The 13,995-nt window shown below is 38.6% G+C and overlaps 1 protein-coding gene and 1 long non-coding RNA gene across 2 annotated transcripts in view; one reads left to right on the top strand and one right to left on the bottom strand.

Moving 5' to 3' along the window:
• The window catches only part of fermt1 (FERM domain containing kindlin 1), a 98,699-nt gene extending 84,905 nt beyond the window's left edge, over positions 1–13,794 (top strand). Inside the window, exons 10-15 of the mRNA XM_043696578.2 lie at positions 576–700; positions 2,733–2,839; positions 5,678–5,899; positions 8,474–8,598; positions 11,594–11,735; positions 13,073–13,794. Coding sequence (XP_043552513.2) covers positions 576–700; positions 2,733–2,839; positions 5,678–5,899; positions 8,474–8,598; positions 11,594–11,735; positions 13,073–13,246 — 895 coding nt within the window. The 3' untranslated portion in view covers positions 13,247–13,794. The remainder of the gene's footprint in view (positions 1–575; positions 701–2,732; positions 2,840–5,677; positions 5,900–8,473; positions 8,599–11,593; positions 11,736–13,072) is intronic.
• LOC148149056 (uncharacterized) lies at positions 1,199–11,583 on the bottom strand. Its single transcript, XR_015758539.1, has 4 exons — positions 10,926–11,583; positions 6,033–6,147; positions 4,462–4,519; positions 1,199–2,297 (listed from the first exon to the last, which is right to left on the bottom strand). It is a non-coding gene; the product is annotated as an uncharacterized LOC148149056 (long non-coding RNA).
• Positions 13,795–13,995: the final 201 nt, after the last annotated feature.

Here is a 13,995-nt window from a genome sequence, read left to right as displayed (position 1 = left end):
TGGAGAGAAATAGAGTTAATGTTTCAAGTTCTTCAGAATGCTCCTAAAGAAGGGTCACTGGACCCTAAAAGTTAAGTCTACTTTCTCTTCATTGCCGGACCTGCTGAGTTTCTCCACAAATTTCTGTTTTTGTTTCAGATCTTCATCATCCACAAATACCACATTATTGTATTAAAGAGGATTAATTGCAAGTAAACTTCCCTCGGGTGGGGAGAGTTCAAAACTAGGTGGCATAGATTTAAGGTGAGTGGAGAAAGATTGAAAATCTGAGGGGCAACTTTTTCACACAGAAAGGGAGTTTTGTATGTGGAATGAATTGCCAGAGGAAGTGGTAGATACAGGTACAGTTACAGCTTTAAAAAAAAACATTTGGATAGCTACATGAATAGGAAAGGTTTAAGAGAGATAGGGGCCAAACAGGCAAATGGGAATAGTTGGGAAACTTGGTCTGCATGGACGAGTTGGACTGAAGGATCGGTTTCCCTGCTATCTGACTGCTTTCAAACTGAACGAAAGACTCTGAGCAATTTAAACTTTTTTTGAATGTAGACCTCAAAATATGTTTCGCATTTCAGACCCAAAAAACTGACGCTGAAAGCCTACAAGCAATACTACTTTATTTTTAAAGATACCTGCTTATCATACTTCAAGAATAAGGAAGCATCTCAAGGAGAACCAATTGAAAAATTAAACCTGAGAGGTAAGAAACAGAGTTTAAGTTTCTGCAGATTAAACATCGCTTAAAAAGCCAGGTAACGTGTTCTAAATTCCAAAACTTAAGTTACAAATCTAATATTTTAACAAGATGATAGTGGCATTGTGGTAGTTGGAATCCCATCATTACAGGTAGTGAAATTTGAAATTTATAAAATTCTGGAGTGAAAAGCTAGCCTAATGGAGACCTTGTAAGTAGTATTAATTATCATTAAAAACCCATCTCGTTCACTAATGCCTTTCAGGGAAGGAAAGATGCTGTCCTTGCCTTGGTCTGGCTGTGACTCCAGACCCACAGCAATGTGATTGACACTGAACCCCCTCAGATGGATAATAAATGATCGCCCTGCCAGTGGCACCAACATCCCATGAACGAATAAAAATAAAATTTACTCTGATTCAATATCAAATTGACGAGGTAATTTATTTTCCATAATAAAAGCTACAATGAAACACAATTAGACCAAATTAAACATTGAACTGAAACAATTGGAGGTTTTCCATCCATTTGGCAATATTTCCACTTTCCATATATAAATTCCTTTAACCCCTCCATCTCCCACTCCGATTTAGACGCCCCCCCCCAGCTTAGAGGGCTGGCATAGATGTAAAAGCAACCTTCCCTTAGGTCTGTATACCATTTCCCACATTTTTTGCATTCAAATTCAAACATAACCGTGACTTTCTACAAAATAATAAATTCCATTATGTAAGAAACAGTCCGCAGTTCTACAAAGTGCATATCTGTATTAGGATCCCTCTGCAAATTGTCACAAGTGCAGGTGTCACTGATTTGCCAGACACTAATAGGTGTCTTCCACCATATTACCCTGTTCTGCTATATGTCATAGGTTACACAACAGTGACGTTATTATGATGCCTCATTTATTAGGTACCTAGAAATTTGACAAAAATATTTAAAACACATACCTCAATATGATCACATTTGTTCGTGGAACTCTCAAATAATATGTTGTTTATCAACAATTTTAATTAAACTTTAGATCGCAGAAGGAAATAACTTTTTGCATAAATGTGAATATTAAATATAATGTCTCTCTGCATATCAACTAAGATTCTGATTTATTAAATAATTGAATTTTAAAGTTGGATGCAAGTAATTCTAAATCGGAAGATGAGAATAGGAATCTATTGGAAAAGTTACAGAAAATTGTGACTTGTATAATATACACTTTGTCTTCCTCTACATTAGCAAATAACATTTGGATGAAACTGAGCTTCTGAGAAGAAAGAAAAAAATTCTAATATTCAACATTGAAAATTATCTTATAAATTTGCCTTAAGATGGCTTCAAAAATGGAGGGAGAGATCCAGAAAACTATGTATTGTGGGGTGGAGGGTCGTGATTTGGCAGAGCACCAAGAGAATTGTTGCATGGTTTATAAGGCTAACTTAGTCTGCTAATCAGGTTTCACTGAAGTAAAGAATATTGCATTTGTATAGCAGTATTCTGGACCTCAGCATTTCCAAAGATGCTTTACATCGTCATTGCTGCTCCCCCACGATCCACCATCTTCTCAGATCTCTTTGGAAGCCTCGTCACCGTGGTTCCCACACAGAATCTTAAAAAAAAAACATTTAGAGCGTGCCAAAAACTAAATTAATTTCCTCTGGAGAAATTGGGGTTAATTTTCTGCTGCAGGCAATACGTGTTGCCCATTGGGAGTTACTGGGATACCCAAAACCGACAATTTTTCATCTGTGGTGGACCAATTTCACACAAAAAAAAACCTCCCTAATAAGAAAGCTGCTTTGTTACCTATATCAGTACCAGTTTGTCTTTAATAAGAGCGGTAATTTACAAAATGTGTAACGCCGCAGTATCTCAGAATGTAAGGGATTAGTCTGGGGTTAAGAGTGAATCCAAGAAACACCACAGGCTTTAATACACATGCTCCCAAAACACACACAAGCATACTTGAAAACCCTTTATTCAATTTATCTGTCACATTTCAAGTCTCACTTAACTATTTTCCTTGAAACTTTGCCTAATACAGGATGTGAAGTTATGCCAGATGTGAACGTAGCAGGACAGAAATTTGGGATCAAGTTGCTAATTCCTGTGGCTGATGGCATGAATGAAGTATACATAAAATGTCACAATGTAAGTCTTCTACTGTAAGTTTTATACATTCACAGGAATTAACATGAGCGAGGTTTTGCTTTGGTGCATGTGAAAACATTTCTCAGCATTCGATGGCAACGACAGGGAATTATCACTCAGATTTTGAGAGGGATTAGGGAATTAGCTGGCCTTGGTTAAGCAAGATTCTAATTTGGAGTGATTAAATGACTTGGCTTATTAGCATACTTCACTGAATATATAACTCTTTGTTTTAATAAGAACCTCACCAAGGGGCAACACGGTGCCTCAGTGGTTAGCACTGATGCCTCACAGCGCCAGGGACCCAGGTTCAATTCCATCCTCGGGCGACAGTCTGTGTGGAGTTTGTACGTTCTCCGCGTGTCTGCGTGGGTTTCCTCCGGGTGCTCCGGTTTCCTCCCACAGTCCAGAGATGTGCAGGTTAGGTGAATTGGCAATACTAAATTGCTCAGAGTATCCAGGGATGTGTAGGTTTGGTGGGTTAGCCATGGGAAATGTCAGGATTACAGGGATAGGGTCAGGAGTGGGTCTGGGTGGGATGCTCTTTAGAAAGTCGGTGTGGACTTGAGGAGCCTGTTTCCACACCTATAGGGATTCTAATGATTTGGGATGACACAAATCTAGAAAGATACTGTTCAGAGATAGGGACATTGCCACTGCACCACAACAACTCTGACCACGTATCCACATACTGTGCATGATAGAATTGAAGTTTCATAAATAGCAAAGGGGCCTCAGAATTACACAAAATACAACTCAGATCAAAACTAATCAAGCCACTTTGTCCTTGTATAAGATTTTAGTTAGGACTGCATTCAGTTTTGTGGGTGGTGACGTAGATGATCTGTGGAAGATTTACGTAAGGTCACTAGATTTAACCCTAGTTTAATAGCCCTTAGCCATCTGACAGTCAGCAAAGTGGGTCTTTGGGAAGACAGGATTGAAGTGATTAATGTTTTGAAGTGATCAAATTAATTCTGCTTGAGCAATTTATATCAGCTAGGGAAAAGGCATTACATAATCTATCCCAGCAGAAAACAAAACTATGTCAGGAAATTTCTCATAAGATGGTTGTGGATAATTGGAGCAATATCCCGAATTGTGTGGCCTGTACAGTTGTTTTAGTCTAATTTAATCCAGAAATGTGTAATAACATTACTGAACAGGGTAATTAGAAAATATCTATGCATGCATAATGTTAGCCCTGTCTAATGTTACATTTATCCATGTCAAGGGACTTTTGCAGGATGCAGACCCATTCTCCTATTATATTTTATTAGATTTAATCTTTACTTCATATTTAGGGTTCCATCCCCAGCATAGGTCTCCCCATTACAAATTTGTTTTGGTCACTAATGCAATTAATGATGAGCAGCATTCCCAACATAGACCCACCAAAGAGCACCATTACTGTTACTGATCTCCCCACACATATCCACTTACTTGCTCAAGGGAACACGACTAATTTGCTGTCCAATTCAGGTTAGCAACAACTTATCAAAACTTTCCTAAAGTCCAAGTAAATACTGTTAGTATTTTACCTCCTTAGCTACTTTCCCAATAATCTCAAGCAAGTTGGTTAGGCACAACTTTCTTTTTCAGAAATGTCTGATGATACTCACTGTATCACAATGTTCATAGCTCAAGTTGTCCTTTTGCGGGGTTCACAATCACAGTTACCTAATATAAGCAGATGACCATTAGTAAGGAATTTTCAGAGGGTTTATCAAAATATGTTCCGAAGCAGTAGTTCAGGTGCAATGCTTTATTTAATTAGACAAAGGATATATGACCTGAGACAGATGCATGTGTCATAACAATCCCGAAGCCATCTGTAGAATGGAGAATCAAAGGTAGTGGACCTTAGGATTTGGAGTAGCAGGATGTTCATTTCAGATTTCACTTAGCCTTTGATGGTACTGGTTTTCTCTCAAGATGACGATGGCTCATTCTCTTGAACTCCATCTCCTTCTGTTCCTCCCTCCCTCACTCCTCTCCTCCTTTCTCTCTCCCTCCCTCCAGTGCTCTGGGCCCAATAAATCTCCAATGACAGTTCAACAGTGGTGATTCGTGTAACCTTTGCTTTGTTTTCATATGCTAGGGATTTGTTTGGAGAAGGCTACTTATTACTGCAACAGCTAAATGAGGTTTCATGCTACCAGGAAACACTTAATATGGAACACTAAAAGAATTCAGCTTCAGAAAACTCCAATTTCCAATAGTCCTTTCTAACAACTTCCAATAACAAACTAACTCGTAGACCTATAGTTTCCTATTTCCAAATCGCTGCCCTGTTAAATAATGGTACTACTTTAACCACTTCGAGTTCACTGGAACAATCCCAATTCCCTATGAGCTATTAAAAAAATGTAAATAAGAGGGTTATTTAACATAGCCCAAATTTAGACAGCATTGGAAGGAATGATATTGTATCATCCATAAAGGAACATTACTTGGGTACTTATTTTTTTTTTAATTATAAAAATCAACAATATCATTGACCTTTCCTTGCTATTTTACTTCGTGTTAGCATGCATTAGGTATGGTACTAATTAGTGCCTTGAATCCAGCTGAAGTCTTGCTAAAAATATTGTAAAAATCAACAGGAGCAGATTCTTCATTTATCAAGGAGCATCTACATATCAGCTTGAGGGACATCAAAATGGATTGAGATACTAATGGACATAGCCCCAAAACAGGGGTCAGATGGATAAACTGAATGGTCTTTTTCAAGTGGTTCCCTGGCTCCGTATTAGATTTGTTAGCCAAGCTGACTTTATGTTTCTAGCTATTTTAAATGGTTTTATATTAACACCAAGCATTGATGGTTGACTGCAGGAAACACAATATGCTAAATGGATGGCTGCTTGCAAACTGGCTTCAAAAGGGAAGACTATGGCTGACAGCTCATACCCCACAGAGGTGCATGACATTCAATCTTTCTTGAAGATGAAGAACGTGAATTCTGTGCCTCAGGTGATACAGGACTCAAATGCCCTGGACGTGAATCCAGAATCATTGGTGTCACGAAAATACTTGAAAAAGTTAAAAACTAAACAGGTATGGGTTTTTGACTGATACAATTATACATTTCACTTTTTCTTCCCCCATGCAAATCAGATTACTAGGGATGAAATGAAAATACTTTGGTCCATAATGTATAAAATTCTACATGAAAAGATTGAATGCTCACATTAGTTTTTATTTCAGAATCAGCCTGCAAATGGGGCGGCACGGTGGGTCAGTGGTTAGCACTGCTGCCTCACAGCACCAGGTTCCTAGGTTCAGTTCCAGCGTCAGGTGACCGTCTGTGTGGAGTATATCATTGTTAGACTTTAACCAATCAGGACATCAATTTCATAATAACAAAAATCTGTCTTGAAAGCTCCAACAGACTACTTGAAGGAGAATCCCATATTTCTGCGACACCTTATGTGAGGAATAAGTATTTATTGATTCTGTTCCTGACTGGCCTAGCTCTCATTTTAAGATTACGTCTCCTTGTTCTGCCCCTATCATATTTTAACATTCCAAACAACGCGATCATTCATTTCCCCCACTCCTCCCCCAAACCCTTGCCAATCTTCTATAGCCAAGAAATGATAAGCTAAGATTTTTTTAACATTGTGCTGTCTTTGTCCTGCACCTCTTCAAGATTATTAATTATATTCTTCCCAAAAAGTGGGTCCGCGTTTGATCAAGAATCCAGATGAGATAATGACTAAGGCTAGACTCCGTTACAATGCAACTCCTCCCTTATTGTTTCTCAGCCCCTTAAGATTAAATGTCAAGTTTCACTTAGTCTTTTTGATTACGTTTGGTTCCCGTCCACTAGTGTTTAATGATTTATGTACTTGTGTGCACCCAAATCCTGTTTCTACTTTGCATTTTGAAATAGTCCATTCAGCCTGGGTTCAAAGTATGCACACACATGCCCACTGTGAATTCTAATTACATAGTTCTTTCAACTCATTTAATCTGACCACGTCTCTTTATAACTTTGCTACACTGATCCACAGTACTTAATGCGCTTCCTACCTTAACAGTCACCTGCAAACTTGGATATGCAATGCTCTGTTCTCTCATCAAAGTCATTAATAAATATACCTGACCAGATTGTTGCAAAACACTACCCATCACCCTCGGCACCTTCAACAGACAGAAGAGGAATAGGCAAGGGGAGAAAAAGATGCAGAAAAAGGATCGAAAGAAGGCATATCTGTAACCTAGCCATGGGAATTTTATTAGTGTCCAGTATATTCCATTATAATGTATAGAATACATTAGATCATTCCTGCTTCTTCTGTGCCAACTAATATTTCCTGTTACCATGGCTGCACTCAGTACTTCCACTAGTGCACTACAGAATTTTTAACTCAGTCAGAATGAATGCTCAGATTTAAAAAGGAAATGTTGTAAAGTCATGGAGGAACAGCATGAAGAGGCTATAGGTGTTACATAGGTCTAACCATTTAGAATGGGTATCAGCCTCTCTGTAGCCTGACACTAATTTCTGATAGTATTGGTTTAAAAAAAAAGGGTACAGAAGTGTGTGCACCTGTCTCTTTTCTCACTCTTGCATTGTTGAATAGATTACCAGGAGCAAAGTTGGCAATGGATCAATAAGAGAACAATCAAAAGATCAAATTGCTGTAACTTATTTTGCTAAATAATTTTATTACCTATGCTCAGATTTATGATCAACTCCTTGCCCATGGTAAATTGTTAAATTATTGCGGGTGGTGAAGTAGGCACTGAAGTGGGAGATGGCATAGAACTGGGTGACACTAGGCACTCGGACACACAAGGTGGGCGCCGGAGCAAACACAGACACTGCCTGGGGCCACCAGAATGCTAGCACAATGCACTCACAACCTAGTTGATTAGTTTAAGGCGGGTGGGGGATGGAATATACATGAGTAGAGTATACTGCCCAAAGTGTCTGGATCCAGCCAACACCTTTGATAGAAATGCTACCTGTTTGATACTGGCTCAATACAAAGTGCAAATAGCCAGGGCTGCAATATTCGTCCTTCTCAGGAAGAACGATTACTGCCCATTACTAGAGCAATGGATTTCCGCACAGACATTGAAACTGACAACGACGGTGCTGAAATTAACAAAGGCTGCGCTGGAACTGATAATGATTGCATCAAAACTATCAACGATTCTATAATGTTTACAACAAACAAAGTATGTTCAGAGACAATAACCTCATCAGTGACTTCTTATATCACTAAATGTATAAAAGTATCTTGACTTGTGCTCCAGGTTGAGAGAAGAATCGTAGCTGACTATTGAGCTGTTGGTGTCTTTCTCTCCCTGGAGCTCCGGTATTTCCTTGTACAATAAACTCTGTGGTTGAACCCCGACTCTGACTCCGAAGCTGGTGATTTTCCCCACAACAGCGCTAACGAGTGACAAAGTGATGACTTGCTCTTCAGTCTGCCCACTGTTCTTCCAAGGTTGTACTCAAGTCTGTACTTCTATACACAAGTGGATTGAGCATCTGTACATATACACACATAATATATATGTGATGCGTCAAAGAAAAAGCTTGGGCACATTGAAGTAATTGTACTTGTCGCAATAGCTGTACTACATTAAATTCTCTCTTGGATATTTGGTTTACAGTTGACAACACGCATCCTGGAAGCGCACCAAAATGTTGCCCAGATGACCCTGGTAGAAGCCAAGATGCGGTTCATCCAAGCCTGGCAGTTACTGCCAGACTTTGGAGTTTCTTATTTTTTGGTCAGGTTAGTGACATCTAAGAATATTGTATTGGTTTGTATTGGCAAGGCAAACTGACATTCACATTAAAACTCAAATATAAATGACTCAAAGGCAAGCTTTCTTATTTTTATACACATACTTTAATCACTAAAATTGTTTTTAAGTTGTATTCCTAGAAATACAATTACCACCGACAGAACTGGTGACTAATCAGTCTGAATTATTCAGGCCCTTCCCAGTGATTCAGTGACTTTTGTTTATTAGTGAAGATATCACTTTTATTAAAGTTTGCATATTTGTACAAAACTACACGTAGGTGAGGCAAAAACATTTTTAAAAAGTTACAAAACCCAAATATAGTTGAAATAAAGTTTGATTTAAATGTTCACAAATTAAATTACTTTCATGCAGGAAAAATGTTAAATCAAACGTAGTTTTCCTACTTCACAATAATTGTTCAATTTAAGAATAAGAAGGTAAATGAATTAAAGATGCAAGCTTTTCAATGAATTAAGCAAAATAATTTCTAAAACAATGGAGATGGATTTAAACATATTTATCAAAATTTCTAGTACGCTGTGGACAATTCACCTCAATCATATATTTTACTCCACATTGTCAAATACTTTAATTGTTCCCCTTCATATACTGCTTATGAATTGTTTGTCTGTCAATAGTCCATCTTCTACGAATGCAGAGATACACAACACAGTCTTAGAGTCAGAGATGCACAGCATGGAAACAGACCATTCGGTCCAACTTGTCCATGCTGACCAGATATCCCAACCTAATCTAGTCCCACCTGCCAGCACCCTGCCCATATCCCTCAAACCCTTCCTATTCATATACCCATCCAGATACCTTTTAGATATTGCAAATATACTAGCCTCCACCACTTCCACTGGCAGCTCATTCCATACACATATCACCCTCAGGCCTCTTTTACATCTTTCTCCTCTCACCCCAAACCTCTGCCCTCTAGTTCTGGACTTCCCCCACCCCAGGGAAGAGACTTTTTCTATTTACCCTATCCATGCCCGTCATGATTTTGTAAACCTCTATAAGGTCACCCCTCAGCCTCTGACGCTCCAGGGAAAACAGCCCCAGCCTATTGAACCTCTCCCTATAGCTCAAATCTTCCAACCATGGCAGCATCCTTGTAAATCTTTTCTGAACCCTTTCATGTTTCACAACATCCTTCCGATCAGAAGGAGACCAGAATTGCACGCAGTATTGCAAAAGTGGCCGAACCAATACCCTGTACAGCCGCAACATGACCTCCCAACTTGTAGACTCAATACTGTGACCAATAACGTATACCAAATCCCAACTCCTATACTCAATGTATCTGTCCGCCGCTATCTTTAGTGACCTTTAAAAGACCCACAAGATTGGAAGAAAGTCTATGGATTCTGCTTATTGCCTCACTATAACAGAGGTGACTGGAAACCCACTACTAGAACAGCTGTAGTCAGAAGTCACATGACATACAAGCTTTCAGAGTACTGCTCCTTCGTCAGGTGAGTGAAGGTGAACTTCATCTGACGAAGGAACAGCACGGCTAAAGCTTGGTGATTTTAAATAAACCTGTTGGACTATAACTGGGCATCTCCACATCGGGAAGAACTGTGGGCACCAACTAATTATGGAGTCCTAACCTCCCTAGAATGAGATACTGGAACTCTACTGTATTACTATATGGGTGTTCAAACATGAAAGTGTACAAAAATCTCTACATAGTTATATTAATATTTCCAAAACCATCTGTGATAAATCTCTATGGTGAAAACATTTGAGTGGTTTTTGTTTTAAAACTTAATTCTCGCAACTGATCTCAAAAATAATCAACAACTCGTGATATACCTGGACCCCTCGAAGCGCTTGAAATGGAAAAATGAGGACACAGTGCGAGGACATCAATTGTAGGATGTTGGACAGTGGAGAGGCAGGAAGAGAAAATAACCATAAGCGGAAAGAACAGGAAGATGATACAAAGAACAAACCTCGGGAGAAACTAAAAGATACAGTCAGAAGTAATTGTTGGGGAACAGAGCAGAAGATTGGTGTGAAACAGGAGGATGAACTGACATGAAGCTTCAAAAACAAAGTCATTGTACTTTTTAAAAATAATGACAAGATAGGTCAGATGAGGAAAATCATTCATCTCTTCATTTCTCATTGATTCAGAAAGACTCTTTTATCACCTTGTTAAAAACTTAGGACCTCCCAATTCCTTATGTGTTGACACAAGCACAGTTTACAAAGCCAGACTTAGACCTAATTTGATAAGAAATTTGAACTGTTAGGTCTGCAGTGAATAGAAGTAGTAATCCAAAGTATTTGCAATTACCTTTTTACTGTCACACTTTGCACCAGACGTTATGTAGACTCTCCAGCAAGCATTCTTTTAGAAGAGAAAAAGCTGGAAAACACAATGCTGTGTGAGCACATAATCAAATTTGTTTGCACGAAACTGTACTTTGTACAGATTATACAGAATACAAAATGTGATTTTTGAATCCACATTTAATTTAGAAGTAGGCAACAAACGTCGAGGATGCACATCTGCTTCAGCCCAATCAGCTTCTGACAAGCTGATGACGTCAAAGTCCAGCAGCAAGCATGCACTTGCCAAAACTGGCAAGAATTCCTTCAGATTTTCCAATGTTGTGCGAAAGGAAATTTCAGCTCATGCGAGACGGATGTTAATCAGAATTCCTTGCGATTCTTTCCATACACAAACAATAATCCCTATCTAAATCTACTCATTTTGGCCTCATTAAATGTTGAACTCCTTCCAGAGTACTATTGTAATGTATCCTCGGTCCACAAATAACAGGGTTATGCCTTAAAACAAAACATCTAGACAGTCTGTTGCCAAGAAAGAGGTTTACTGCGGTGTCTTTATGTTTGTTATTATCTTCCTGCTATTAAAAATGTCACTTATTTTAGAGTTTTAAAACAAAAACTGTGGCCCTTATTTAAATTCAACTGTTTCCCATCATCACCTTTTTACAGATTCAGAGGAACCAAGAAAGATGAACTGTTAGGTGTTTCCTACAACCGATTAATAAGAATAGATATGGCCACGAGAGATCCTATCATAACATGGAGATACAGCAACATTAAACAATGGAAGGTCAACTGGGAAATCAGACAGGCAAGTTACAAGTTACCCTATAATCTCTCAGTTTCAAAAATAAAAGGACACCATTTATTACAGAACAAACCAGTGCAAAGACTACCTATCAATAAGTTATTGATATTCTACTGCTTGGAGACAGAATAGTATGTACAAGAGCTTTGGGAGAACAGGAACTCTTTTTTTCTATTGTTCACTCTATACAAAAACATCTTGAGTTTACAGTCCTCCTCCTCTGTCATCTTTTTGAGCGATCTTTTACAGAGATGTATTTTAAAAGTACATGTTTTCCATATAAATCCAACATACTTTACTGCCTGCCTCTTCATGAATTACATTTTTAAATCTGTCAATGGAAAGAAAAAGTAATGGAGGCAAGGGCAGATTGGATTGGGCAACAAACATTGATCGAGCCATCCTGAAAAAAGATAGTTTTAGGAAGTACTTGAAGCTCAGGGAACGAGAGCATCACACAAGTTGCTATCTCTGCAAATCTGTTTAATTTACATTTGAAAATATAACTCTCACTGCAGCATGACATTTAGGGATAAATCACACTCCCAGATTGTAATTTTTTTTTTTGTAGACATTAAGAAACAGAATTCAGAACTTTTAAGCACTACAGATATTTCTGAAGTTCTACAAAACATGGATGATTTTGAAACAGCATTGGCTCAGTCTGATAATACAGCTGAATAGTTCAAGAAGCCACCAAGATCCTTAAGCAGCAGCATGGTGGCTCAGTGGTTAGCACTGCTGCCTCACAGCACCAGCATCCCAGGTTCGATTCCAACCTCAGGTGACCGTGTAGAGTTTGCACTTTGTCTGCGTGGGTTTCCTCTGGGTGTTTCGGTTTCCTCCCACAGTCCAAAGGTGTGCAGGCAGGTGAATTGGCCATGCTAAATTGCCCATTGTGTTAGATGCATTAGTCAGAGGGAAATGGGTCCGGGTGGGTTACTCTTCGAAGAGTAGGTTTTTGTGTCCTTTCACTTAATGACTATGAGATTCCTAGTTATACAATCTTTACATAACTCAGTTTCCATTCATGTTTTTTGCAGAATATGCTAAATTGCTCATAGTATCTAGGTGGATAGGCCGGGGAAATGCAGGGTTACACGGATAAGGCAGGGAAGAGGTCAGTGTGGGCGGACTAGCCTACTTTCACACCATAGGGAATCTATGATTCTATAACTAGGAGCAGCCACATTTCCTCAGTGATGGCAATTATTGCAAAATTCTTAACGCTAGGAGACAGTGCCATCTGCTGGAGAGCTACAGAACCTACTTATATTCTTAAAATGCATCATTGCAGGGTGATCTCAAGTATGCAAATAATCCGTCATTTTTATTTTCAGGTTGAAATTGAATTTGATCAAAGTGTGGCAATAGCACTCACCTGTCTAAATGCAGACTGCAAGATTGTTCATGAATACATTGGCGGCTATATTTTTCTGTCCACACGTTCCAAGGATCAAAATGAGACCCTGGATGAAGAACTATTCCATAGACTTACAGGTGGTCAAGAGTAACGTAACAACAACAACAGAGAATCTGAACCGTGGAGCATCATTATCTTAGATAGTTATTGCTAACAGCCCAAAAGTAACTATAAAACCAAGCTATTTGCAGCAAGCAGCATTAACTATCTACAATGAAAATTAAATTCTATTCATGCATTATTGTATATTTTTTTAATGTATACACATGTTCCAATTTGTTTTAAGACACCCAACCAGTAACAGTACTCAAGCATACTGCATATTAACATATAGCACTGGCTGGGTAATTTCATTGAACTTATTGAGCTCTGAATATTTGATTTATCTTTAACAAGGAAACAGTCACGATTTAATCATTTCTATGTTAACCTTAGAATGTACTTATCTGCATGGGAAAAGCTACTGAAAAGGTGAAAAATAAATGACCACAGAGAAACCACAGTGTACTCATTCCCATTGATCATCTTTAATAACTGGAAAATATTAACTAAGAAATACATTTTGGATTTTGCAACCTTATAGACCACATTCAATTGTTGACAGATCTACAAGAAAATAAAATTTCCACCTGGTAATTCCCTGCTGGTCCAAACTGTATTTTTGGAAGTATTTGTTTTTGTTAGTCTGGCAGCAAAATGAGAGGGCTGTCTGCTCATTGGTGTTAGCATTGTAGCCATTCTCAAGATCAATGTTCCTTTATCCACCAGATACACTCCTGCCAATCTCTGAAGGCAGGAATCTGGCAATACAGCCTGAGTCCCAAAAGCGTGAATGACAGA

Source organism: Chiloscyllium plagiosum, unplaced genomic scaffold (assembly GCF_037043375.1).
Source record: "Chiloscyllium plagiosum isolate Xiang-an unplaced genomic scaffold, Cpla_swu_hap1 HiC_scaffold_10, whole genome shotgun sequence".
In the NCBI taxonomy this organism is placed as follows: Eukaryota; Metazoa; Chordata; class Chondrichthyes; order Orectolobiformes; family Hemiscylliidae; genus Chiloscyllium; species Chiloscyllium plagiosum.
This window is presented reverse-complemented; position numbering and strand designations above follow the sequence as displayed.